This window comes from Dermacentor variabilis, chromosome 5 (genome assembly GCF_050947875.1).
Source record: "Dermacentor variabilis isolate Ectoservices chromosome 5, ASM5094787v1, whole genome shotgun sequence".
Taxonomy (NCBI): Eukaryota; Metazoa; Arthropoda; class Arachnida; order Ixodida; family Ixodidae; genus Dermacentor; species Dermacentor variabilis.
In genome coordinates, this window is record NC_134572.1 from 118,257,238 (window position 1) to 118,284,657 (window position 27,420).

The 27,420-nt window shown below is 44.8% G+C and overlaps 1 protein-coding gene across 1 annotated transcript in view; it reads right to left on the reverse strand.

Annotated features, from left to right (window-relative positions):
• Positions 1-241: 241 nt before the first annotated feature.
• Nrx-IV (neurexin-4) overlaps positions 242-27,420 on the reverse strand; it is a 75,566-nt gene continuing 48,387 nt past the window's right edge. The window contains exons 16-23 of the mRNA XM_075693434.1: positions 22,331-22,501; positions 20,380-20,601; positions 15,396-15,632; positions 13,946-14,119; positions 11,388-11,521; positions 6,578-6,674; positions 1,917-2,186; positions 242-1,675 (exon numbers count right to left, since the gene is read on the reverse strand). Of these exons, the coding sequence (XP_075549549.1) occupies positions 1,485-1,675; positions 1,917-2,186; positions 6,578-6,674; positions 11,388-11,521; positions 13,946-14,119; positions 15,396-15,632; positions 20,380-20,601; positions 22,331-22,501 (1,496 nt within the window). The 3' untranslated portion in view covers positions 242-1,484. The remainder of the gene's footprint in view (positions 1,676-1,916; positions 2,187-6,577; positions 6,675-11,387; positions 11,522-13,945; positions 14,120-15,395; positions 15,633-20,379; positions 20,602-22,330; positions 22,502-27,420) is intronic.

The window sequence follows — 27,420 nt, forward strand, 5'->3', positions numbered from 1 at the left end:
ATGTCAGAGGCTAGCTTGACGCAGTCACAACCCTAAGAGTTGTCACTCGATAAACGGACACTTTGTGTGTCCCCACCCATTGATGGCATCAATCAGCAGTCAACAAGGCTGCAACCCAACATCACAGAGCTCTGAGATTCAGAAAAAATTCATATTAAACGAGCGAACTAAAATTTTCAGTGTTTAGTTGTAAAAATAACTAAAAGTGCTTCAATGCATCCGTCAAAAATTAAAAACGGTATAAAGGTTACGGGCAGTCAGTTTATTGCTACCACAGTCGCTCAAAAAGCGTGATTTGCTTTGAGTAGCATGCTCTAGTGAGTTTGCTGACAATAACTTAATACTAAGCAGAAAAAAAGTGCTGCGGCATACACCAAATCACATTAGATAAGGATGGGTACTTTCGTAGCACTGAGGTATGCATAAAAAAGTGGAATGTTTAACTGTCACGAACCTTCGCTTGACTTTGCAGGTATAGTGGGACCTGGTCCATGAGAAAAATAAGCTTGATGACAAAACTCTTTCCAAAGAATAAGCTGCAGGGAAAGGTTAGGCCTCTTAAGGAATGAGTTTGAAGATGTATGGGAGACGAGCCACAACAACATAATTTCACGCCGTGTTCAGAATGTCTCTGCATCGAACCAATCATTTGTTTACTTTTTTTTGGTCAAATAACAGCTTGGTCCTCTGTGCACATTCATTGACTCAGCATGGACGAACACATACTGAGGTAACCTGTGTTCTCATGGTGCATATCCTGCATTTGCCTTCATGGACGAAAGGCTGGTTTAAGTACGATAACATGTGCATAGACTTAAAAATCAAAACTTTTTTTGTTCTTCTGAACAAGACATTCTATCAAGAAGTAGGTTGTAGTACAAAACCTATTAACAACCTTTTTAACATTGCAGTGAAAACCATGCCGAAGCAACCACAACAGTGCCTGTAAATTGCCAACACAGCTTGGTGGTTTCTAAATGCATCCAACAAGAAAACATGGCACTTTTTATCAGGCACACTGGCAAAGAGTTTGTGCTTGTAAATTGCAGTGCGTAGTTTCTTTTTCCTTTTGTCATTTACCACACTTCTCTACTACCATCATCATGCGTTACAGTCACAACAATGGCAGGAAAATGTGCCCAGAAGTTGCCGATAAAAAGTGCCAATAACAACATTCGTGCAACAACGCACAGATTGGCTGCAGGTTGAAGTCAATCAACAATGGAGATGCGTTAACGCATACAATTATCAAGGTGCACAGGTGTTTGAGCATATCACCTCCACTGAAATGCAGCTGCAATGGCCAGGAGCTGAAGTCATGATCTTGTCGGCCGCAGAGCCTTGTTCTCGTGCAAGCTCGATCCCAAGAGAGAGTTCTGGAAACAACACAATGTGGGATTGTGCTGTGCCATGATGCTGCATGACACCGGAGGGTGCCATTGCCTGGTAGAGGAGGTGATGAGGCAAGCTAACATGACAGCCCGTCATATAAACCATTCTCGCTTCTTGGTGACGTCGTGACCTCTGACACCATGCACCACAGCAGTGTCTGCATCAGGTGCGTCCTTAGCACCAGAGTCTTCGTACGTGAGGTACTCGCCCTTGTGTCGTGACACGTAGCGGCCCAAGATGATAGCCATGATCACAATTGCTGCCAGGATCACTGCCAGCACACCTGCGTAAACGATTAAGGCAACAGTCAATCAAGTGCAATTAAGTGCCACAGTATGCATGCTGTTATAGGGAGGGGTGCATGGCTTGTGAGGTTGCTGTCATTGGCTTCCTAGCCTAGGAGCCGCAATTAACTAGGCATAGTAGCTCTCAGCCACTTGTAGATCTTTCACGCAATCAAGAAGACGTAAAAGGTCCCACAAGTAGAAATACTGGTGAGGCATGCTATAGCTTTAAGTCCTTACCGCCCAGGATTGCTGAGTCAACATAGCTGGTTACAGCCCAGGGCTCTCGGTAGACCCCTGGTGGCAGCGTAGGCGGTGGCCGTGTCTCATCCTCTGGAGGTGCATACGTGACTGGCTCAATACCACACGTGTCTTCTCGCACGGTTCCTTCAGGATAGGCATGCACATTGCTTCGCCGGCTCTCCTGAAAGTAGCGTCTTAGCGGCATGTGGTCGTCAAACTGTACCCGTGAAATGCAGCCTACAAAGCCTTCACCGGTGCCCATGGACTCTGGAGGGGATAGGGAATGGGGCGGGAGAGAGAGAAATGAAGTTCCTCAGTGAGAAAATCTGTTTGGACAAATTCTGCCATCAAATCAGTGGGTGCACAGCTCAACAAGCTATATACAGTAAAAGCTCATTCATTCGAGTTCCTCGGGGATGGTACGAAAATTCAAATTATACAACATTCGAACTAATGAAAGTCGGAGAAAAAAAAATCACTAGGTTAAGGCATGTATACAGTATGAGGTAGTGTGAGCGTGTGCAAACACACGCTACGTCACGTTGGCGAGAACAACAATGCCTATAGCTCAAAGCACTGGCGTTGCCAACGTAATCCGATGTAGCCAACGCGGTCCAATGTGCCCGACGTCGAGATGGCTCTTGCTCCATCCGCGCGTTCGTCGTGCTGACTGCGCCGACCCACTATGCAGGGTGCGGAGAAAAAGGTACCTATGCTACTTCGCCGATGGTCGCTGACAGCCGTCCAAAGCGGCGCGTGGGTTGGGGATTGTTCTGCACATGCTCCGAAGAGAGCAGCTGACGGCGCGCATGTCAAAGTCTAGAGGGGGCGGCATTTCGGCTGGCGCAGCACAAGCGATGCGCGATGGCGCGCCTTTGCGCCGCCGATGCTTGCCGCAGGAACAAGAGCTATGCTCTAAATTGCACTCGCGAAACGCACCACAACCTGCTGCGACGTTGGTCTCTGTTGTACTTTCGTAGCTACGCCAACTGTGCGCTGCTGAGTTCCACTATACGTATAGGTGACAGCCAAACACGTATCCCAGCGATGCTTTCCTTTGAGTATAGCCACAAATCTCAAAAGCTATGCCTTTTTGTACTGCGAGCGCTGATAAATGTCACGCCCACCATGCTTCAGACATTACCAGGTGCCACTTCTTGGCAGAACACCTCATAGAGAAAGAGCATAGCCTCCAAGATGTAACATGCAAAAAGGAGAAAAAAACAAACAAACAAAAAGCATGAGCGTCACGTCCACGTTATTATTTTGCACGTCTAGAGAGAGAGAGAGAGAGAGAGAGAAATGACCTGCAAATGAGGCGCTGGCCATGCCTGGCCAGGCGCAAATATGTCCCGCCATTCAGGCCTAAACAAAGGGCTGCAGATGGAAAGAGCAAAGCTTCGTAACCTGTGCGGCAATGCCAGCGTCACCAACGTGCTCCCGCGCGCTAGCACTCTCCCCATCCCCGATGGCGCGGAGTTGGAATTATTGGTGGCAGTGGGGATTTCAGTGTGAATTAGCAGGATGCGTTACACATTTCTTTCAATACATTGTTGGACGGACTGCGGCGGCAACTTCGAATTATCGAGTTGTGAACTAATGAACTTTTACTGTACAGTCGAAACCACTTATAATGATACCAGCTTTAACAATATAACGGTTATAACAATGAGAAGCTGTTGCACCATCGACTTTTGTGTTTTTCATGGTAAGATAAACCGCTTACTACAATGCCCCAATTAACAATATAACAATGAAGTCTGGCTGCTGGGTGTTCGAGCCGAAAGGTAGTGAAATGCGAAATCCTTGAAAAGAAAAAAAGAAAACGAGAAATTCGAGCCGCTGCATGATGGGCTGCTGCTCCAATAGCTGCCATGCGCTCATTTTCCAGCCATCTCTGGGCGTCTCTCTACCGTCGCCCTTCCATCCCTCTGAACACGAATGGACTGCGCTCATAGCTCTACACCGCCCCATCCTCCAAAACACGATTGGACTGCGCCAGCCATGTCTGGGCGTCTCTCTACCGTCGCCCTTCCACCCCACTGAACACGAATGGACTGCGCTCATAGCTCTACACCGCCCCACCCTCCAAAACACGATTGGACTGCGCCAATTGTGCCGCAAGCAGATTGCTCGCAGGCTCCTCGTTCAGTGTAGTTCTGAGAACAACTTAATTGCTCGCATTCGTCTTTGTTGGGTGCGTTGAAGTCGTTCCTGGCCACAAGGTTTCTCAACTTCACTTAACTCACTGCCAAAACGGAAGATCGCTGATCCGCCTGCTAATCATCGGCAATGCTTGACGTTGCCAGTGAAAAGAAAGCGCACGGCTATAGATTGGAAACTAAGTGCTTCTAACTGATGAGACGATTGTGGTGAACGTGCTTGCATCAGATAGCGACGGCAACGACGGCAGCGATGACGCAATAGGGCAGGCTGCCTCAACGTTGTCCTCACAGGAGGCCCGGCAGATGATTTAGTCCCTCCAGAGCTTCATTTTCGCAAGGAAGCTTCCACTGCACTGCGTGGAGCACTTGGATGCCTTGGAGAAGGATGTCGGCAAGCTTTGCATAAAGCATGCATGGCTGACAGACATAGGCTTTTCTCGTGCAAGCCAGTGAGAAATATGTGGTGAGATGCTTGTGGCTATCTCTTCTCAGCGTTTCTTCTGGATTTCTAAAGCTTACAGGCTGCCACGGCGGCCTTCTCACAATTTTTGAAAGGTCCCTTTTGGGGCCACCAAAGCGATGCCTCGTTAGTGCCCACATATCGCTTGCCACCCGTGACATCTCTTTGGAGTTGTTATAGCAGTGCCATTCTTTAACACCGACAGCCGCGGCTTGCTACACATGATCGGAGCGCCCAGGAAGCAGTCAAACGAGTGAACGCAATCAGCAGCCAGGCGGAGGAAGATGGTGGGGAGGGGCACTGCCCTCGCCGCCTATGTAGTTTTCTCACATCAGCTCTGCCATCCCCCTATTTGGATTTTTTCACACAACCCGGTTATAACAATTATCAGTTATAACAATGGCATTTTTGTGGCACTTGAATATTGTTATAAGTGGGTTCAAATGTATAGGGTGCTTTCTTTTCTTTCTTTTTTTTTTTTTAGCTGCACCAAATTGTTAAAAATTGCCTCTGGCAAATAGCACAATTCTAACCCTTGGGCTAAATTACTTGATAGAGGCGGCCACCACTGCTACGAGAAATCAAAATGCTTAATTGAATAATATACACAAACTAATTATTTACTCATGTTTGGCACAGCATAGCCTTAGCTGCTTTTGCACCACTAAACCACATTTACCTAACTAATTTACCTAATTACATTATGGCATATATTTCAATCTACGAATTGTAGATAGTCAGTTTGTAAGGCATATCGACTTGGCACCAACTTGGCAACACACTTCGTGCACATGTCTGAAAGAGCTGTGCTTTAAATACAGGGTGGCTACCAAGTTGACATTTCCAAATTCCTAGAGTTTTCCAGGTTTTCCCCGAGTGACGCAGAACTATGTTTTATGTCAAGACAGGCTGCAACCATGTCACCTGATGCTTTCACTCTCTAGTAAGCATGTCAAAAAATTAACAAAGAAACGACTTAATCCAGTTTGAATACTAATGAGTAATGTTTATGCTATTCGAAAAGAGAATAGAAGGGAGGGGTTAGTAAAATGCACAACTAAAATGTTCGAACTCCCTACTGCAAAAATGCCGGAAAAATTGGCCAGTTGGAAAAATATGAATGAATGTCTTTTACTGCCCTTAAGGGCTCAAATCGCCATAGGCACATCTGAAAAAGCCCTGATGGCCTGCCAGTACACGTATTAGGCATATCGGTGCTCGTACTGTGACAGGAGATACCGAGTGCAAGTGCGTATAATTAAAGAATACATACCGTGTCCCCTGGCAATTGCCCCTTTATACGCTTGTTATGTTTCACCAAGCAATTTTTTTGTACAGAAGTGAAGCTGACTTTCGGGAACCGGCATTATGCAACACATTTGTGCTTTCCAAGCGTTAAAGCCAATTGCGAGGACCGAAGGCAGAGTCGGTGCCATTGCTGGCAACGGTGAATTCGTTCAATGAAAAACACGGCACCCAACGGCAAGAAGCTTAATAGTGAGCGTCGATTTAGCTAGGCCTAGCATTGCCGCAGTGGTGGCTACGGCTGCCAGCGCATCTGCGGGCGAGAGTGCCGGTTTGAGGCAGCGAGGTAATCAAAACTGCAGCGGTAGTGGCTTTGATTAATGCTGTTTCGGACCTGTGGTTGCGGCAAAAAGCCTGGAAAATCGGACAGCGAAGGGTTCTTGCATCTGAAATTTCAGACGTTCTGATACACTGACTCTCAGGGGCACGTGGTTGTGCCGCGAAGCCGTCCGAAATATAGGGCATCCGGAAATTCGATTGTTGACTGTACACTGGCAACTCCTCCAGCCGACGACAGGGCGTCAAAGACAATTCGTTATGATTCCTGTCTGTTACTCGAGCCAGCATTACCGTGACTTTCGTTCCCTTTCAATAAAATTACAGCTAATTTTCTCTGATAGAAGCACTAATTCCCTGAGAATTCCCAGTTTTCCCAGCTTTCTTGGTTGGCAGACACCCTGAAATAGGAACGGGGACGCAGTGCATACAAAGATTAATCAGCTCCTCACCATTTCGCCCAACATAGATACTGAGCAGGTCGTTGAACTGAGCGTCAGCCTTGCCTCGAATGTTGAATGTGTGCACCTGAGGTTCATAGTTGTCCACCTGAAAGAAGGAAGAAAATAATGTTTACAATACCTGCTCTGCAGGACAATGGGAATGCATTTTTTATGAAATATATGAAATTTACTTTTGATAAGAACTGTTATGGCCTCACTGTTTTCACAACACGAATGGTGCAGTTTGCACCTCGTACCTTGAAGCCATATTTTGCAAACTTACTTGGCACATACACATATTCCTGTGGGAACAATCAGGATTACAGTTCTGCAAAGCTACAGTACAACATGCTAGAAACTGACACCAAGATCTATGACACTTAGCACTTCAAGCTAATGTAAACTAGAGTTATGGCTTCACTATGTTTTGAATGCAACAAAGATGTACATTCAACAAGTTTATCGGTTTAATTACATTTCTTGCTTCTCTGCACAACACTTCTATAGGAAAGTAGCAGCAACTGGATCCTATAGCAGTTGAACAATAACATTTTAAAAGCTCTACATAGGCAAAATATACAGAACTCGAGTGCTTAGTTACAAAGACCAAACAACCTGCAGCAGCCTTTGGTGCTATCCTGGGGGTGCCCGACTCTCCTTCACTGCCTGATGAACAGTCGACTGCAAAAGTTAGAAGACTGTGGGATCTGACAAAAGCTGCATATCTCCACAGCCTTGGAATGCAGCCTAGTACAGCGAAATCTTGATAATTCAAAATCTCTGAATTCAAATCGACAGATAACTTGAACTGCTCTGTTGGATCTGGCAAAGTCCTATATATTTGTATAGAGAAAAACTCCAGCACTCCAAGAACCACACAGCGGTTATCTTGAACAAAACCTCTCGCTCCCATGCACCACTTTTTTGGATAAACGCGAGCCAGAGGCAAAGACTCGATGCATTGTGCATTCCTTGAGGAAGGACACAAGGGCAGCAGAGATCAAAACAGAGCAAGACGAGCAGCATGCGTCCTCTTTCTCTACCATCCAGTTTGAAAGGAGCAGGAAGGAGCCCCTAGCACGCACTTGATCACATCGCCAATGATGCAGAAATATGCCACACGTCAAGCCACCATTCTTCTTGGCTCCTACTTGCAAGTCCCTTACACCCACAGCCAACTGCACGCAAGGCCTGATATTGACTCAGGGCCTGAATAGTTCTGCGGTAACCCGCATTGTGGAGAGAAGTAATTATTAAGGGAAAATGAGACATCCACCCAAATGTAGCTAACTGCTACAAAGGAAACCCATACAGGTTCGTCGAAAGAAAAGCCTCTCAGTTGAAGAAAAATTCATCCTGGTCCGGGACTCGGGACCACCGCCTTTCCGGGGCAGCCGCTCTACAATCTGAGCTAACCAGGCTGCTAGCAGATGGCAGGGCGAAGTCTAATTTGTCGACAACGCGAATCAAGGGCACGCGTTTGACGTAGTAGTTCTGCGGAAACCCGCAAGGTGGAGAGAAGTAACTAATAAAGGGAAAATCAGACATCCACCCGTTCATAGCAATTGCTACAAAGGAAACCCATATGTGTTCCTCGAAAGAAAAGCCTCGGAGTTGAAGAGAAATTCGTCCTGGTCCGGGACTCGAACCCGGGACCACCACCTTCCCAGGACAGCCGCTTCTCTCCACCTTGCGGGTTTCCACAGAACTAGTACGTCAAACTCTTGCCTTTGCCTCGAGTTGTCGATGAATTTGACTTCGCTCTGCCATCTGCTAGCCACCTGGTTAGCTCAGATGGTAGAGCGGCTGCCCCGGAAAGGCGGTGGTCCCAGGTTCGAGTCCCGGACCAGCACGAATTTTTCTTCAACTGAGAGGCTTTTCCTTTAAGGAACCCGTACCTTTGTAGCAGTTAGCTACATTTGGGTGGATGTCTCATTTTTCCTTAATAAGGCCTGATATTATCATACTTGGACTTTATGCGGAACTATAGGCTTCTCCCAGCACATGTCGCATGTTGAAGAAGGAAAGATAATACTTTTTCAATGTGATCCCAGATATGGTTGTGGCTTTTCGTGCAGTACCGCACAATTGATCGGGTGCTATCCTTAGTTTGAACTCAGTTTCATTCAAATAAATTTTCGGTCTCCCTTGGAGCTTGAATAAACGAGATTACACTGTAGTATTTAGACTTCCCAGCCTGTACTAGTATGTGTGAACAACAGAGTGGTGTAGTTTTAATGTCTATGGTCACAGACTACTAGGAAATTCAATGGTCTCTCAGATCCTACGGTCTGCAAACTTTTGCAGTTGACTGTACACCATCTCTGCACTGCGATAACGCAACGATGAGAACTGGTCTATCACGGTTGCACCAGCTACGACTAGAGGAGCTGTCAAGTGCACAGCAGGTGCACAAGGAGGTGTTCCTTCTCTTCAGCTTTGGTATGCACAAACTCAGCTCATGCAGTTTGCTTTGCACAACAATCTAGTCAGACTCAGGAGCCCAGCATGCGTGAAACACAAGCTTAGAGGGGCCCTGAATCACTTTTTATTGAAGTGGAGAAAGGCAAGTGAAAATAGGCTATTTCAGAAATACCTTGCTGCACAAAGTACTTCAATGCATTCAGCAGAAGCGGAATTATTGGCAATCAAACACGGCCTCTGCTGTGCTCCTGTTCCTTCTTCAATGACTTGCACTGTGAAGGCTACGACACAATGGGGCATGCCCACAATGCTCCGCCTTGTAAATGTCACTGTGGCGCGCAGTTCAAATGTCATTTTGGATGTTAACATAGACGCCACGACCTCTGCCTTTGGTGCCTACGATGCGCTATACATAAGCCAAACACGGTTGTCCTCAGCGAGCCGCAGTGCACTTAGCCAGTGGACTCGTGGCGGCCACGGTATCTACACCATATATCCGACTGCAGCTTGATGCCAGCTATTGGCCAATAGCAGCCGTTTAAGGGAATGACGAAATAGTGCATCTTGAAGAGAGTGAGGACAGGGCCTTCTGTTGAAAAGAGAGTGTCTGAGAGAAAGCTGACTTCGCGATCCACTTGCAAGCTCCACGCACTGTGTACGACAGCAAAACTTGGCCGAGATGTTCACAGCAACGTATGCTATCCGCAGGCTATGTTATTTGACCAAGCTCGAGGGGTGGTTCAGGGCTCCTTTAATACCTATATGTACTTGTGCACTGAGCATCCTAGCTGCAAGTACTCAGTTTTTGAGAACAATGTACCAACTAGGCTGCAAATGAATTCTTTTGGATCAATAAGTGTAGTTAATGTCGTCTGTTCATTTACATATACCTTATGAGGGTCTGACTTCTGTCCAGTGCTAAATGCTACCGTGTAGACATAAATAATAAGTGCCTTTTGTATAAGCATGTCTCTGGTTTCCTTTGCTCCCATAAGCACAATTCACCATGGTGAGCTGTACTACACTGTCCAGGATAAAGGGGCTGCTTCCAACGCAAAAGTTGCAGCTGCAGTTTTCAAAGCCAGTACCTTTTATTATGTTGTATTGCCCACCCAGTTCACTTTGTTCATTTAGACCGTTAACTATTGTCCAGCTGGTAACTGCCAAGATAAAGGGCTGTGCCTGTATATAGTATGTAGAATGTTTTCTCAACCATTACCATTTGCTATTGCACCCATACTTAGATAAGCTTTTGCAAAAAGTGGTTCGAAAATGTGCTTCTAGCACATAGCCATTAATTTATAAACTGGTAACACAGCACATAAATGTGGAGAATAATTCACACAGTCTCAAACGATCAGACAGAAGGACTAAACAGCATGCCACTATTACCACTTGCCTCAAAGAAAGCAGCTGTTGCAACATGGGTAGCATTTCAGTAGAGATTTTGCTTAATGTTAATCTGAAAGGGACCAGCTTCAATGAGCTCTTATATTTCAGTACCAGCAGTTCAGGTTCATCTTCCCACATGTCACAGACAGCAACACAAAAGGAATTTAGGAAGGTGTGAAATCTTAACTGATCAGGAGCCATTACACAAGAGCTACCATAAACTTGAATATGTAAAGGTTTCACTTTCCAATCTACTTTCTCAATGACATTGCAATGAGACGGCAAATAGCAACAGTGAATCATGTGCAAAAGAGGAGGGTGGGTTTCACATGCCACGTTGAAGAGGTGTCTGCTACCTTGTGTCTGCTATATTGACACTAAGCACAACCTGAGGTAGTGCACTGGTTAAAGAACACAAATAGTAGTGTTCATGGCATTAAAATGGCATGTGAGCATATACTCTCGAGGTCAACGGACTGATCCGGAAAAGGCGAGGTTAAAGAAAGATGTACTACCAAACGCCATACAATTACTGCGCACATTTCTTGTCTTATCACGTGACAGTCCCTTGGAGTCAACATGCATGGCCAACGAAGCTGGCTTACTCACTAACAGCACAGCCTACACACAACACTTGGATGTTCATACTCAAGGCTGTAAAGACTGGTCCACAACTTGCCTTCTATGTAGAAACGTGCCGACCTGGGTGGGACTGAGAGAGCCACGGTCAAGCTCTCTTGTCCAGTTTAAAAGTGCTCCCACTACTGGAAAGTTATTGCCCCATGTTATAAAATGTGAAGAAAATAAAGAAGAACAAACAGTGATTTTAATCCGCTTCACAGGATCCCTTTGAGTGCCTAATCTAAAGCATGCTACGTTTTAAAGCTAACAAAAAGAAGCACTCAAATCTAGTCAGTTTTAACAGCCACTATGGCACAGTTGTGCACTGTATCGGAGACCACACAACAAGGCCAATGCACCAGCATGGAAAGCCACAACTTACGAATATCGTCAGCCTCTCTCCATTGTGGGTACGCTTGATCTGGACATCGTGAATTTGACCCAAGGCGAAGTTCTCATTCTTGATAATGATCTCCTGACGTTCAAAGCCAAAGTCAAAGACCAGTCTCAAGTGACCTGAGCAAAAAGAGCACAGCAGTGAGGGAATGGCTCAATATAATCACTGTGCAAGCCAAATTACAAACACCGATACAGGTGAACCTCGATACTGCCACATTACACTGCGGCAAGAACTACTAAAATTAATCTAAAGGAAGGCCCAAGTTTCAAGGAGACAACTTCGCTGACAGAGCGTCGCTGTCGACACTCAGTTTGCTTTGCTGTCCTCATCTTACACAGCAGTGTCAGAGACTACAAGCCGGCCAGCAACAATAGCGCATGACGCAAATTGTGCTGTCAATGCACGTGACATTACAATAAACACGAATGTAAGAAAACTGTTGGATATAATTTAGGAAACTCTGCTGCAAGAGAAGGTACAACCACGCTCTGCATAAAAAAGACATGTGTCTTCAGACTGCGTCCAGGTTGCGAAGGATGCAAGTACAGTTAAACATTAATACAGTTAAACCTCTATATAAAAAACTTCAATAGAATGAAATTTTAATATCACGAAGTATTTAACATTTAATAGCTTCTTGTGCCTAGAACACCATGTATTAGAACCTCAATACAGTTAAACCTTGATATAACGAAAAAGATAAAATCGGCAATTTGCTTCGTTATATCGAAATTTCACTGTATCGAAATTCGACTTTTTCTGCAAATAAGTACAGTCGCCGATCGGTTCTTGTTACATGGAAAAGGGCTGCAGAATTTCTTTAATTATCGGGCAATTGAAAAAAGTGAATTTGAGTGACAAAACAATTTTTATTAATTTAGGAGTCGGTGACAAATGACACGGTTTCATGCCACGTTGACGATATCTTCACATAGGCGGTATGAATTAAGCGAAGCCAGCCATGCTTTCGCGTGCACTCCACCGCCGCAACTGATAGCGTCGCCTGCACTGGGACGACGTTAACATGAAAAGCGCTTGCAATGGGGAGCAAATGCTTCGTCTGCCTCTCACTCCAACGGGTCACCGAAACTCGAGATTACGCACCCTTCAATACTAAATGCACGGGAAGACGGCTTACATGATGCCACGCCGTCTCGGCACAGCCACTCGTTGCATACGCTGCCGATTACCTCTAAAGCAGGGTGTGTGACCGCATATGCACACAGCCGAGCTTACAGTTATGCGCAGCCACGGCCGAGAGGCATGCCAACTGTTTTAGAGTGAATCTGCCGAATGTGCAAAGAGTGGGCGTGCAGAGATGGCGTGGCCTCGTGTGCGCTGTCTTCCTGCACGTTTAGTAGTGGAGGTTGTGTTATCTCGAGTTTCGGAGACCAACTTTCATTACTTCTTGCCCATTGACCAGCATGTATTTTGAACCTTAATATAATGAACTGTGTTCACACAGAATTTCCATGTAACGAAATTTCACTGCCACTGCAAAGGTATACCTAGGCAATAACTGGAAATTGCCGTGGAAACAGATGGTTTTGTGAACGCACCACGAAAATCGCATGCCGCGTGACAGAGAGTGGCAGCCGAAGCGGAGCAGTGTCGCAACAAGAACCTCTTGCCATCATGTTCTGTATAAACTCAAAGCGTGATAAGATCCTATCGCGTCTCGAGCTTTGATGCTGTAAGTGCACGGAAAGTGCGTGAAGGCTAGCCAAAAGGGATGGTGGCTTCATGCCCGCTGTCTTCCCGCGTCACCAAAGGTGAGAAGGCGAGCACGCAGTAATGTGATTAAGTGCATGCTAGGAGAGTCGGGGTGGGGTGGGAGGGTGGGGGGGGGGTGAGGCAGGTAAGTGTGCATCTCTTCCTCTAACACAATTGTGCGGTTGCGCATGGCTGTCAGTGCGCCTTATTATCGAGGTAATCTGCAGCGGGTGCAACTGCGGGGCGAGCCAAGATGGCCGTGGCTTTATGTGCTCTGTCTTCCCGTGCATTTATTATAGTTGGAGGTCATGTAACCTCGAGTTTCAGAGGTATGGTGAAGCGAGAGACAGCCGATTCACTTTCCTCTGCATGCGCTCTTCATGATAGTGTCATCCCACTGCAGGCAACACTATCAGCCGTTGCCGCAAAGTGGATGCAAAAGCTTCCTAGGCTTCACTTCGTACTGTCAATGTGAAGATATTGTCGACATGGCACCTTTGGCCACCGACACACGAGCTTAACAAAATTAAATTTTAAAAAAATTGAAATTAGCGTTTTTTGGACTGCCTGATAATTGGGAAATCACAGTCCCTTCCGTAAAGGAAAATTCCATTGGCAACTGTACTTATTAGCATAAAAGGTTGAATTTCAATAAAACAAAAGTTTGATATAACGAAGCAAAGTGGCAATTTTACCAACTTCATTATACTGAGGTCTAACTGTAATGGTTTTCGTGTTGACGACATGTTGTCACCTGACTTTGGTCTTAATGGAAAGCTTTGCGCAGAGAAGTAGAAGAAAAGCTTGGCAGCCCTTGTGAACCGTACCGCTGGTTGACATCATGAGGTTCAGGTACTCTCCAGTGCGTGATGACATTCCGAAGATCATGCCGTGGTGCTCCGTAGTGGTGAAGCCCACACGAATGTATTCCTCCAAGGTGGACAGCGTTGTCTCAAAGTCGTAGCGTACGAAGTTGTCAGAACGCAGATTGACGCCAATCTCTGCACATGAAGGGCAATAAAATGTGGGTGTTGAGAACTGCAATACATGCTCCAGTTTCTGGTTACACGGCACCAGTGTAGTTTTTAGAAGCTACAGTAAACTGAGAAATTTTAGAATCTTAGAGTGTAGTGCAAAGTGGCACGGACAGAGACTAGAAGCAGAAAGGATGAGCACTATCCTGTCTGCTTCCAGTCTCTGTCCATGTCACTTCGCGCTACAATCCAAGATTATGTTACCGTACCAACTCGCTCAGCTTCCTAGCCTTTTGAGAAATTTTAACAGAACGAACAGTTAGGTGCATTGGTGTATTGTTTCCTCAAGCTATGAGCTAGTGAGTTTATCATTCTGTATAAAGTAGTCTTGTCATGTTTGTTCATTCTTGAGCTAGATCTAGCAGATTTTGTCTTATTTAGCACAGAAAATGCAGTTTTAGTCGATCATGAACTTTATAGTAATTCTTGCATGAAATTTTAACTAATTTCTTGCAGATACCAGAGAATAGCTAATTGAAGTAGGTTTTCAAAGTTGTGATACCAGCAGAATGCCAACAGTGATTTGGAGTGCCTAGATTAAGTTGTACAGACTTTGAGAATACAATTCATAGCACCTATGTTAATGATTATGTTATTGAGGTAACTATGCACACAGGTGCAGAACATTTCTTACTATAAAAAATGGAGTACTTTTTCTAAAGGCGCTCAATAAGCCTTTTGTTGTCAATGCCAACAGGTGCATTAAATTTGCCTTTCATGTATAAGAGGTGTCGCTACTATAACCAACACTTTCAGGGATTAAAAATTTATCTTCAGTATAGACATTTTCATCAAAGAAAGTGAGAAACTCCTCTCTGGGCTGGCATGGCACACGCAGCCACATGCGGCGGCTTTGGCAATTTTTTCACAATCGTTTTGGGCCATCATTCCCAGAGGGCATTATGGCAGTGCCCAGGGCATCCTCGTTGAAAAGGACTATATTTGGTGTTATTTCCTGATAAAATTCCTAAAAACATTTTTAGTGGATTTTTACAAACCTCAGGCTGATTCTGTCAAACTTCTAATGTTATTTTAGTGGAATCCTTGCAGAAAATTGTACAAATATTTATAGCTGCCCTGCATGCGTATGTATCACCATATAAATTAGACAAACAAAAGCTGCAACGATAGAAAAATGAATTACATTGTACACAGCCACAACAAACCAAGTCGCAACACAAACACTAAGTTGTTTTGCACTGAACTCGTTAGAGAGAAAGACGAAGGGGAAAGCAGGCCCCACCATCAGCACAGATGGGTCCCTTGAAAGGCGTCCACTGACAGTCACACGTGTAGCCCGAGTAACCCTCAAGACAGGTTCCGCCGTTGAGGCACGGGTTGGAGGCACACTTGCCCACGCAGCCCAGAGACACTCCATACAGGCCTGTGGGTGCACGCGCCCTCAGGTTTAGGGGCTCCCCATTGACCAAGAAGGCTCGCAGGCAGCCCACATATCCTTCCTTGTAGTCCACGGTTGCACCTGCAAGAGCAAGCCCATGTCAGGGCCACATGAGAATGAATTCACCGACGGGGTTTCTCGTCGTGCAACAGCTCTGCAGTAGGGTATCAGGGTTGTTGGAGTCCAGGGTTCCTCATTATACTTCAACCAGCTAGGGCTCTGTCAATGTGCACGTAAATTGAAGCACACAAGTGTTTCTTGCTTTCTGTTCTCATCAAATTCAACTTCTGGGGCCAGGATTAGAACCTGTCACTTTACGCTCCACAGCACAATGCCATAATCACTGACCCAGCACACCGAGTGCCGCATGAGAATGCCAGCCTTGCGCATGCGTTCTCAAATGCTGGTATCACGTGGCACTCTTTGTGTAAATTCAAGATTGTTACCGTGGAGATGATTTAGGTTAAATTTAATTGGTAAATCACCCCAATGCTTTGCATGAGTCATATTACCATGCGTCATTGTTTTACTTTTCGTTGTGATCCATCCTCACCGGATTATCACCACCATCAAGTTGTTGCTCGATGCAAGATGTGCCTGCAGTAGTAACATCTTTTTTTTAAGGTTGTCGCCAACTCTATAGCAGAGCAGGCATGTCTTATCACATCATGCATGTGTTGAAAGTAATGTTGTACCTTCACGAACATATGCAAACACCAGCAATTCCTCTGGAATGCATAATGAGACATGTATAAATGACGGACACAAATGACTCATAGGATTAGATACGACAATACAGTCGAACCCGGCTATATCAAACTTGAGAATAAAAACGCCTCTTAGTTCGACATAGAGCATAATTCAATATAAGCCTGCTAAAGAATTGGATGTCATAAAAGCACATACCATTCATAATATCACTTTATTGATGAAACTAGCTTAGTTTCGCATGAAATAGTACTGTATTTTCTTCTGCTTGGGCAATTTCGCTGCCTGCGACGCACACACTTCTCCACGTTGTCTAAGGAGTCGGAGCAGCTGAGGCCACAACCTTCTACATTCATGCAGAAGTACCGGACTAGTGCGAATGCACCAATCACCTCGGAGGATGCGGGCAAAGGACCATCGTTGCTTTCCTCATTGTGCCCACTTTCACTTGTGCCTGGTACGATGTCGGCAATGTAGTCTTCGTTTTCGGGCCCTCCCATCGTCGCGACACCATCATCTGCACTCACAAACTCGTTGACCATTGATTCGTCAGCAGCTTCCAGAAATTCTGACAACTCGTTCCAAACTTCGGCAACACCGGCAATGGCTTCGTCGCATTCATCAGAATTTACAGTCATTCCTGAGCGCGTGGAAGCCGGCATGTCTGAAGCAATTTCGGATGAACCACTTGTACACGGCTGGGCATATGCGTCGGGCGCCATGGGCACTGGGTCGCGAGTTTGGCCACTTTAGCCCTAACCTGCCCCTTATTCTTCAAGATTGTGCTGAGAGTGCTCCTTGGAATCTTGCACACTGTGGGGACATACGACTTTTCACCGTGTTCTTCCCGATTTATGATTTCGAGCTTCACGACGAAAGTCAAATTCTGCCACTTCATCACGGCAACACTGCAGGAGAACGCCCACAAGGCGCAAACACAATGAACCAGAAAAGCAGTGAGACAACTCGCACTTGCACCATATTGCACGACGAGGGCACAAGAGCCTCTGATTGGCTCTCTGAGCAAGCGCTGCGGGCGGGCCAGGATCATTTTTTGCAGGGGGGTGTCGACGGCTCACCCAAGGCAGCGTGGTCACGGTAGAAAGAGCGGTTAGAAGGAGCCGCGCCGCCGGGTTTTGCCAGCATCGCGAGGGAAAGCCAACTTCTGGGGGCACTTTTCCGCTGCTTGAAGTTCGATACATTGGGAGTCGCTGCTATTTTTGTTCGATGTAAGCGTAATTTTTGCTAGATATACTCGTTGTAACTGTGCCGTGTTCAGAAATTGTTTGACATATAGAATAATTCGAGGTATACGGGTTCAATATAGTCGGGTTCGACTGTATGACAATATGCAATGTTGTTTGTTTTTCTGAGAACAAGTTTGAGCTTTCGATTCTTAGCTCACCATTTTGGTATTACAGTTAACCTTGATATAATGAAGTTCTCGACAGAACAAAGTATTTAACATTTTGTAACTTCTTGTCCATAGAACACCCGCAATGCATTTCAACCTCAATACAACAAAGTGTGTTTATATATCATTTCAATACGACAAAATTTCCCTGCCGCTGCGAAGGAATACCGAAGCAGTAAATGGAAACAGCCATGGGTGAATATACAGTTGAACCTTGCAATAACAAAATCGGCGGGGAACACGAAAAAAATTCACTTTTGCGAGAATTTCGTTGTTGCGAAATCAGACACCACAGACCGGTGATGCATAGCAGAACGAAACTTTACTGTCAAAATTCAGTCAAAACATTACTGCCAAATTCCAAAACTTTACTGTCAAAGAACCGCATTGGTGACAGTACAAAGTGTGCCATATGCGTCGATCAGCATTGGCAGCACTGCTGTGGAGCAGTATTCTTGGTCAATTTCTTCCTGAGACACAACAATCATTTTTGTGAGATTTTGCGTAACTTGGCAATGGACACATGCAGCAGCATTTTTCGAGTGCACACTGTCTCCTGTAGGCGCCGACATGTTCGGTGCTGAGTGCAAAAGTGATCATCTCTCGTACAGTCGAAACTCCTGATAACAATATATTTTCAAATTCCCAGCTAACGCCCATAGGATTCAATGCATTTCGTACCTCTCGACAACAAAATGTCGCTGTACTACAATCCCGCATCAACTGAATTTCCCGGAATGTAGCCCCGCATATCACCTACTTGCGCAAGGCTAGCAGGCCCGAAAATGTGCTCAGATGTGATTGCTTTGCACTAAAATTGCGTGAAATACCCCCCTACGACACTTGCGTGGGCAGCACCGTTTTTGTTTACAAAAACAACCAAACACCGGAAACTGTCGTGCCGAAAACACGTCATGGCCGCTATCTTATTTCTTGATCACCTGTTTGAAGCGGCAGCATGTTGCTACCAACATATGATGACAGTTTTTGTTCATCTAGTGCTGTGCGTACTGTGGGCGTTGGCAAGAAAAATGCAACAAAAACAAGAACATCCACGTCCCACTGACACAGAATTATTTATGGCGCTTGAGATGGTGGTCGCAGCATGGAGTGCCACGTATCGAGCCATGGTTGAGCGATTGTCCAGGAATACGCATTCCTTGCTTCAAGAACGCTGGTTTTGGTGCCACTCGACAGGCATCGATGCACTGAATCCTATGGGTGTTCGCCGGGGATACAAAAATATTTTGTTGTTGCGGGATTTCGTTATCGTGGGTTTCAACTGTAGACTGTGGGTGAATTACATGTGGCTGCTCGCAAATTCACTTTACAAATCATGCACTGCACGACAGAGAATGGCCGCCCAAGCATAGCAACAATACCCTCTCATCGTGATGTTCTGCACAAAGCCCAAATGCAATAAGATCTTACCGCAGCCCTCACATCATATGCCATGGGTGTAAGGGAAAGTATGTGAGAGTGAACCGAAAAGGATCGTGGTTCGATGTGCGCCGTCTTCCTATATGAGCTAGGGGGAGGGGATCATGAGTCTCCTCATCTAACCCAACTGTCGCTACGCATGGCTGTCAGCCCGGCTGAGTGCGTACACAACCCGCGCAAGTTATCTTGAAGGTAATCTGTGACAAGTGCAAAGCAAAGATGGCCATGGCTTCATGTGCACTGTCCTCCTGAGGGTTCTGTGACAAAGGTTGTGTAATCCGTAGTTTTAGAGACATGTAGAAGTGAGGGGTAAACAAAGTGTTTGCTCCCTTCTGCCTGCTCTCTTCATGATTCATCCTACAGTGGGCAGCACTATGAGTTGCGGTGGCGGAGTGGACGCAAAAGCTTCACAGGTTTCAGCTTGTACCGCCGACGTGAAGATATGGCCGACAGGGCATGAAATCGTATTTTTGGTTGCCAACTCTCCAATTCAACAAAATGAAAATTTTTTTTCTTGGTGAAATTTGTTTTTTTTACGATTGCACAACGATTGCACAACTTTGTGTTACTGTGCATATCTGACTGGAGAGAGTCAAGAACTTACTGGTAGGTCAATGGTGCTGAAAGGTTTAATGCTGCATATGCCATCTCTTGACACTGACCTGTTTGATATGGTCACAAAGAACATCAAAATGAGATAGCTTCAAGTTAACACTCTTGCAATACAATCACTGCCTTTTGCAGAAAGACTCGCCTTTATCTTACACTTTATTGGTCAAAGAGCACCTTACGCAGATGTGAGCCTTACATTCCTGAAGCAATGCACAGGTTATGAGGGACACCAAAATACCTTTGAACACCTAAAGTTCTTTAACAAGCACTTAATTCTAAGTAAAAGATCAATCGCAACGTGGTGGTGGTGGTGGTGAGGGCCTAGGCATGATCTAGCAATCCTGCGCTAGGTGACAGAATGTGGTACTCACTGAGCCACCACGGTGTTTTATGCACAAATTGCACGTCTGAGAATGGATGGTGAATGTACAAGTGGCCAAAAATGAAATGTGACAATGCTGCTGCACAGAAGTTTGCAGAGCACGAATCACTACACAACCCAAGAACAAGGTGTTTGTATGCCCAATGTTGACTAACAGCTGAACAATGCAACCAGAACCATGACAATCACTCCAGCAATGGCCTAGATACCACACCTATTCCCTCCAATTTCTTGCTACATCTGTGGCTATCTATGCGTGGCAGCACACTCACCGATGACAAGTTGGCCTGGAAGGTGGAGGGCATGCGACCGGTCGGGCTTCTCGCGCACCTCGGCGCTCTGGCTGCCGTCGATGACGATGCGCGCTTCCTTGCGGTTGCGCTCAACATGCACCGAGTGCCACTCATTGTTACTCAGTTTGTAGGACGTCTCCACGCTGACCCCCTGCGGTCCTCCACCAGCAGTCTCATACAGCAGTTGAATCTGGTCACCCCCTGCACAAATCAGCCGTTGATTCAATGCAAACGGTTTATATGCCCGGCTCATATGAAAAGTCTTAACAGTGTACATTAGAGGTTTGCAAATATTTGAAATTTTCAAATAACGAATCGAGTAGTGTTACAGTTGATTTCGCCTTTGTAACGAATAGTGACTATTCCTAAATATAGATATTTTTTGAATAATTATTGAATATTTCAAAATGTAAACTGTGCCCAATCAAACATAAAAGTGAAACAAAAGGATGATAAACTGCATCCTCACAGGCACAGTCTACGCATAAAACATGACAACTTCCACAGTGGAGCAAGCTACATCACTCAGGGAGTTTACCTGCTATGGTGCAGTCCACTTCTAACCTTACTGCATACAATACATACAGCTGCGAACATCTCAGCCAAATTTTGCAGTCAAGCGCAGCGTGCGAAGCTCGCAAGCAGAGCGCAAAGTAACCTCTTTTTCAAACCTTCTCTTTTCAACAGAAGCCTTCTACTTATTCTTTTCGGATGCTAAATTTCATCATATAGCATTATTCTATACGTGGCTGCCATTGGCCAATAGCTGAAATGAATCAAGAGAGGTGTTTGTATCACAGCGCTTGTTCCTATTGCTACTGTGTATATTTATTGATGCAGTTTAATAAACAGGCTGAAGTAAGCGAAAATATGCTTTTGAATTTACGTAAAAATTACACACTTTTGGAAGACACTGACTATTGTCTGCTCATGCTCAGCTGCTGCTGCCCACGTGGGAATTGAACTTTAGCCATACTGCTTATCGGGATTGTCGGGGCTCACTAATTTCGATTAGTTTTGCATAAGGTGTCATTCATGGTTATACACAGATCTCACTCGATGACCGAGGACACTCGCTGTTGCAACACGAGCGACTGCTTCAAACTTTGCCTCGGAAACTTGAGATAACGTGACCGCCAGCACTAGACGCGTGGGAACAACAAAGTGGGCATCAAGGCGCCAACTGTCTCGGCTCGACTTTCGCACTTGCCGAAGATGACCTCCAAGATACGGCACGTGGCCCGCATATGAACACCCATGTGCCACACGCAGCTACAGCAAGGGTAGAGGAAAGAAGACTCGCATGCTAGGGAGAGAGGGCAAATAGGCGCGTGTCCCCTGCCTTTAGTAGTGTGCTTGGTAAGATTACCGTGTGCTCACCTCTTCCCCACCCACCTTGCACTGAAGGAATGACCAGCTCATGTGTCCCTTTTGAGTGCTCCGAGCTGTCCCGTGCCCCGTGGCCTCCGCAAATTGTTACACGACAAATGGCGCAGCGGTGTTTCTTGTATGCTGCGTCCCAGCAAACGCGCTTTAACAGCTTTTTGCTACTCAAACTTTTCATGCGGGAGTGAGCCTGCAAGTAACGTTTTCCTTGGACAATATTTTTACAGTTTTTTAGCTAGATTTACCAGCCATACAAGCTCCCGGTACATGCTTAAAATGGCTGAAAACTTCGTTAAATTGCTGAAAAAGAAAGAAAGATGCACGGTTTTCGATAGAACTAAGATTGAGAAATTAAAATAGTTTATTACATTGCGAATTTTATTAAATTGAGGTTCATTACATTGAGGTTTGACTGTATCATATCCTCATATAAGGATCATATCCTTATAGCAGCAGGCCTTCTACGTCCCATGGAAACAAAACTGTAAACAGCACAAGAGGCTTCTGCATCATCACTAAGGGTGAAAAACAGTGCTGGTCGTACCAATGAGTACCAGCTTGACATAGTCGGTTGGTCCCTTGCTGTGCATGATGACCCCGTTCTCCGCAGTCGTCTTGAAGTGGAAGTACACATCCCAAGAGTGGCGAAGGTTTAGATGTGGCACCTCAATGGTTGAGTCCGTGAACCGGAACGTCACCACATCATCGAAAAGGGCTGCGGGGAAAAAGTGCCATACAGTGCATAGAGTCAGCAGTATGCAATGTGCACTGAAGCTTCGCAATCGCAGTCTTCTAATGGGAGAGCCTCAACACAAGGTAATCAACCGTAAAGTTAAAAGGTGGCTCCAACCACAAAGTGCAAATGCAATTATTGAAGTAAGAGTGTTGTGGACACACTTAGCAAAGTGAATGGTTACAACCGTGAGCCAAGATGAACATCAGGCTTAAAAAAAAAAAAAAGAAAAGAAAAGAAAAGCTTTCATTGAGTAATGCGACACTTCCAGTTCCAGGTGCACAAGTTTTCAAAGAGTGCATCTGGGATTCCCTTCAGCCTGTCTTTGGTAATTAAGTATTATGTTAATTAATTAATTAAAGAAAACTAAAGTGCCTTAAGGAAAAGAGGATCAGCTACAAACATTGTTAAAGCCACTTGAACGGCGTTTAATGAAGCGTTGAAACATTCCAAATGGCATTATTTTCAACATACCCTACCAAAGTTTTTAAAAAGATGACCTCATAAGTTCTGGGACTTTTTGAATCAGAAGAAAAGGTCTGTTGACGAGATGCAACTTGATGGTGTTCGAATTGTTGACAAGGAGGCCATTGTGGAACATTTTAATTTATATTTTCACAGCGTGTTTTCCATCCCTTCTGAAACAGTCAGTCACACTCTTGTATGGTGCTCTGATCTCGAAGATATTGTACCACTACAAGGTGTTGTGGCTGTGCTTCTTCTCATCACCCGGCCTTGATGGTCTTCCAAATGCCTTCCTTCGTCACTATGCGGAAATGCTCACTCCATTCCTTGCATGCATTTTTCACGCTTCCATATCAGCTGCGGATCTCCCGGCTGACTGGCGAATGGCACGTGTGGTGCCCATACATAAGAAAGGTCACACATCGCTGATTTCAAATTATTGTCCTATATCTCTGACTTCTTCGAGCTGTAAGATTCTTGAACATATTGTCGCTAATTACATAATCAAGTCTTTAACAAATAACATTCCCTCCTCTATTCAACATGGTTTTAGGAAGGGCTTTTCTATGGTCACACAACTAACCACAGTAATTCACAATTTTCCAAGCATTATCTATAAGTCTGGTCAAACTGACGTCATTTATTTTTACTTTCCAAATGCATTCAACCTTGTTTCACATAAAAAGTTAATCTTCTCAAGCTAAAATACATTGGCCTCCCCGCTTTCATAATAAACTGGATTTCCACCAACTTAGCAAACCGCACACAGCCCGTTTATGTTAATGGTCCCCACTCGTGTCGTTTGTCAGTTACTTCCGGGGTACCACAAGGCAGCATGCTGGAACCACTCTTGTTTTTAATTTTTATTAATGATATTGTTGGCGCTATTACTGAGCCAGTACAGATACGTTTGTTCGCAGACGATTGCATTTTGTTTCATAAGATTGTTTGCAACAAGGATCAGGAACTTTTGAATACTAACCTTCATAACATTTATTCATGGTGTAAAGAATGGGATATGAAGCTGAATGAAGAAAGAACAGTATACATGCAGATAGCCAAAAAAGATGTAGGTGAACATTTCCCTATAGTCTTCCTACTCATCCTCTCGTTGAAGTAAATTATTATAAATATTTGGGTGTGACAATAACTAACAAGCTAAGTTGGAATTCTCATGTCTCAAATGTATGTGCTGCATCCTTTCACAATCTCTGTATTCTTCGTCATAAATTAAAACAAGTGCCCCCAGAAACTAAACTTCATGCATACAAATCACTCATCAGGCCGAAAATGGAATACGCCTGCACCGTCTGGGATCCACATAATAAACACAATATTAATGCACTGTAAATGATTCAGCGTAAAGCAGTTAGGTTTATTTTGTGCAAGTACCGTATAACTGACTCACCAACAACTATCATACACAATCATGGTATACAGACATTACAACTACGGCGGAAAATTCTAAGGATGAAATTTCTTTTTCTATTAAAAAATAAACTCTCAATCCATCCTGCTCCATATGACCGACAATTAACCACAAGGCAAACCAGACATCACCACTCTGAATCCTTAACTCGTTATCAAACAAGAACTAATGCCTTCAAATTTTCCTTTTCCTCCCGTACTAATGAAGAATGGAACACACTACCACTATCATTCTTAAGCAGCACTGATTCAATTGATCTGATTAATTTTTGATCTGTTAATTTTGAAACAGAGATGTCAGTAGTCTGTTTGTTTTCTTCTGAATGCATGTATGATTATTCTTTGTAATTTTACCACTCCTACTTGGGCCAGCATAGGCCTGCAGTATTTCGTAAGTAAATAAATAAATTATTACTGCTCCATACGCAACTATACGCTAACTTGGTGCATCCCTTTCATTCCAAGCTTCATTGTGACACCTTTTACGGTATCCGACAGGCACTAGAAGGCCTCAAATAGCCTAATTTATGAGATGGAAGTAGTTAGGTACCCAGATCCTAGGATTCCCCAAATCAATCTGAACTCGCCAAAGAAGGCCTTGTCTTCAAAAAAAAAAAAGTGGGGGGTAGGGGGGAAGAGCATTGTTTAACTGCATCTTTGCATAGTTGCTGTTGAGCACTATAAGGCATTTCCAAAGGGCTGATATTGTTTGGTTGGTCCCTTACGATTGCTCAACTCCAGATCAGAGAGCTGAGAGGCATTCCCAGTATTGTCCTTGGAGCAGCCGAGAATTCTAGTAAATTTCCGGTAATGTGACCACACTCGTTCCTGTGGTTGCACAGGTGAACGAACGGGAGACTCTCACTTCATTCACAACGATGACAATTATTTCCACACGTGGTAACACCTTTCGAATCTATACGCAGTCAGCAGCGGCGGCACTGGCCACATTACTAAAAGTTCCCCTCAGCTTTTGCTTCCTTCACTCTCAGTGCTCTGAAAAGCAGCCAGCTGTTCAGTTGCCATAAGATATCCTCTACATGGACCCAGTGTGCCTCAGGAATTGGTCTGCTCAAATTTGGAGAATCACAGCGACCATCCAAATGCTATTAATAATACAGTTAAACCTCGATATAACGAAGAAGGTAAAATCGGCAATTTGCTTCAGCATATAAAAATTTTGTTGTATTGAAATTTGGCGTTTTATGCAAATAAGTATAGTCGCCAATAATTTTCTTAGGAGGAAAGAGGCCGCAGAATTTTCCAAATGATCAGGCAACTGAAAAAAGCAAATTTGAATGAGAAAACAACTTATTTTGATGAATTTGGGAGTCGGTGATGAATGATACGGTTTCATGCCACATCAACAATATCTTCACATCAACAGTATGAATTAAGCGAAGCAAGCCACGCTTTTGCGTGCACTACCCACAGCTGATAGTGTCGCCCGCAGTGGGACGACGCTATCATGAAAAGCGTTGGCAACGAAGAGCGAATGCTTTGTCTGCCTCTCGCTGCAGCGAGACACTGAAACCCTAGATTACACAACCACCAACACTAAACGCGCGGGAAGACAGCTAATATGATACCACACTGTCTCAAAATGCGGCAGATTACCTCTAAAACAGGGTACACGGCTGCGTATGCGCTGAGCCGCACTTACGGTCATGAGCAGCCACAGCCGAGATGCGCGCCAAAAAGTGCAAAGTGCCAACTTGCGCCTCCCCACGCCCCTCGCGTGTGCTTGATCGCGTTACCACAAGTGAGCTCCCCTCTCCCTCTTTCCCATTGCTCGCGCAGGAAGGCAGCACTCGTGAAGCCACCATATCTCTTGTCTCACCCTTGCACACTTTCACTCGCACCTAAAGCACAAAGTGCGCAGGCCGCGATAGGACCTTATCGCACTTCGAATTTATAAGGAACATGATGCGGCTCCACTGTGGCAGTCGCTCTTGCTGCACCGCGGGAGATTTGAGAGGTTGTAATTCAATCATTTGACTATCAGCATCCGCGGAAGTTTCCATATATTGATTCGGCATTCCTTTGCGGTGGAAGCGAGATTTCATTATATTGAGATCGCATGCAAAGACACTTTGTTATATTGAGGTTCTAAATACATGGTGTTCTATAGACAACAGGTTATGCAAAGTTAAATACTTCGTTATATTGAGAATTTTGTTATATTCAAGTTCATTATATCGAGGTTTAACTGTATAAGTGACCATTAATAGATGACCATTAAGGCCTCTGCTTCCTTAAACAAGTTTTTTGGCAGACAGTCGCCATTTACAGACCCTGAAGTCTTTTACGGACCTTGGAATCTGAGAAAATAAAGAATTTCAGAACAGTTTGCAATGGTTGCCAGTAAGAACATACCACACTACATTGCTCCAGATACCAGGCTCCATGCTCAGGATGCGAATATATATTCAGCTTCTTCCAAGATCCTGTGGCCCACAAACTTTTTACTCTGACTATACATGTGCTCGAAGCTTGGCAGAAGGCACCTCAGTTACAAGATATTGCATCCAATAACTTGTTGCGTTAGTGTCACAGAATATTTACAATGAGCACTTGAACCCTCTTGCTCGCATCTTTTCCGATTACAGCTAATACTCATGTAAACGTAGACTCATTCGCTCTCAATGACACTGTGCTTACCAACTGCTAAAGAATATGCTTGGCAATAATAGAAGAAAAACGACTGCCAAACTGATGATGATATTTAACTGACAGTGACAACATAAACCTGTTTAGCAAACACCCTAAAGTGAATACAGAGCACACAGCTCATTTACAGCATTGTTCCTATAATGCCAGCTGGCTGTGCAAGAAATGTTGTGACAAAATATCAGACATGTGGTGTCGATGGTGTCACGGCAGACAGCCATAACACCGCATGCCTCATATTTTGTCACAACGTTTCTTACTAGCTCACTCATGCTTCATACGAGTACAAAGTGTTACACCTATAGTGCTGTGCTCTGTACACCACATGCAACACAACT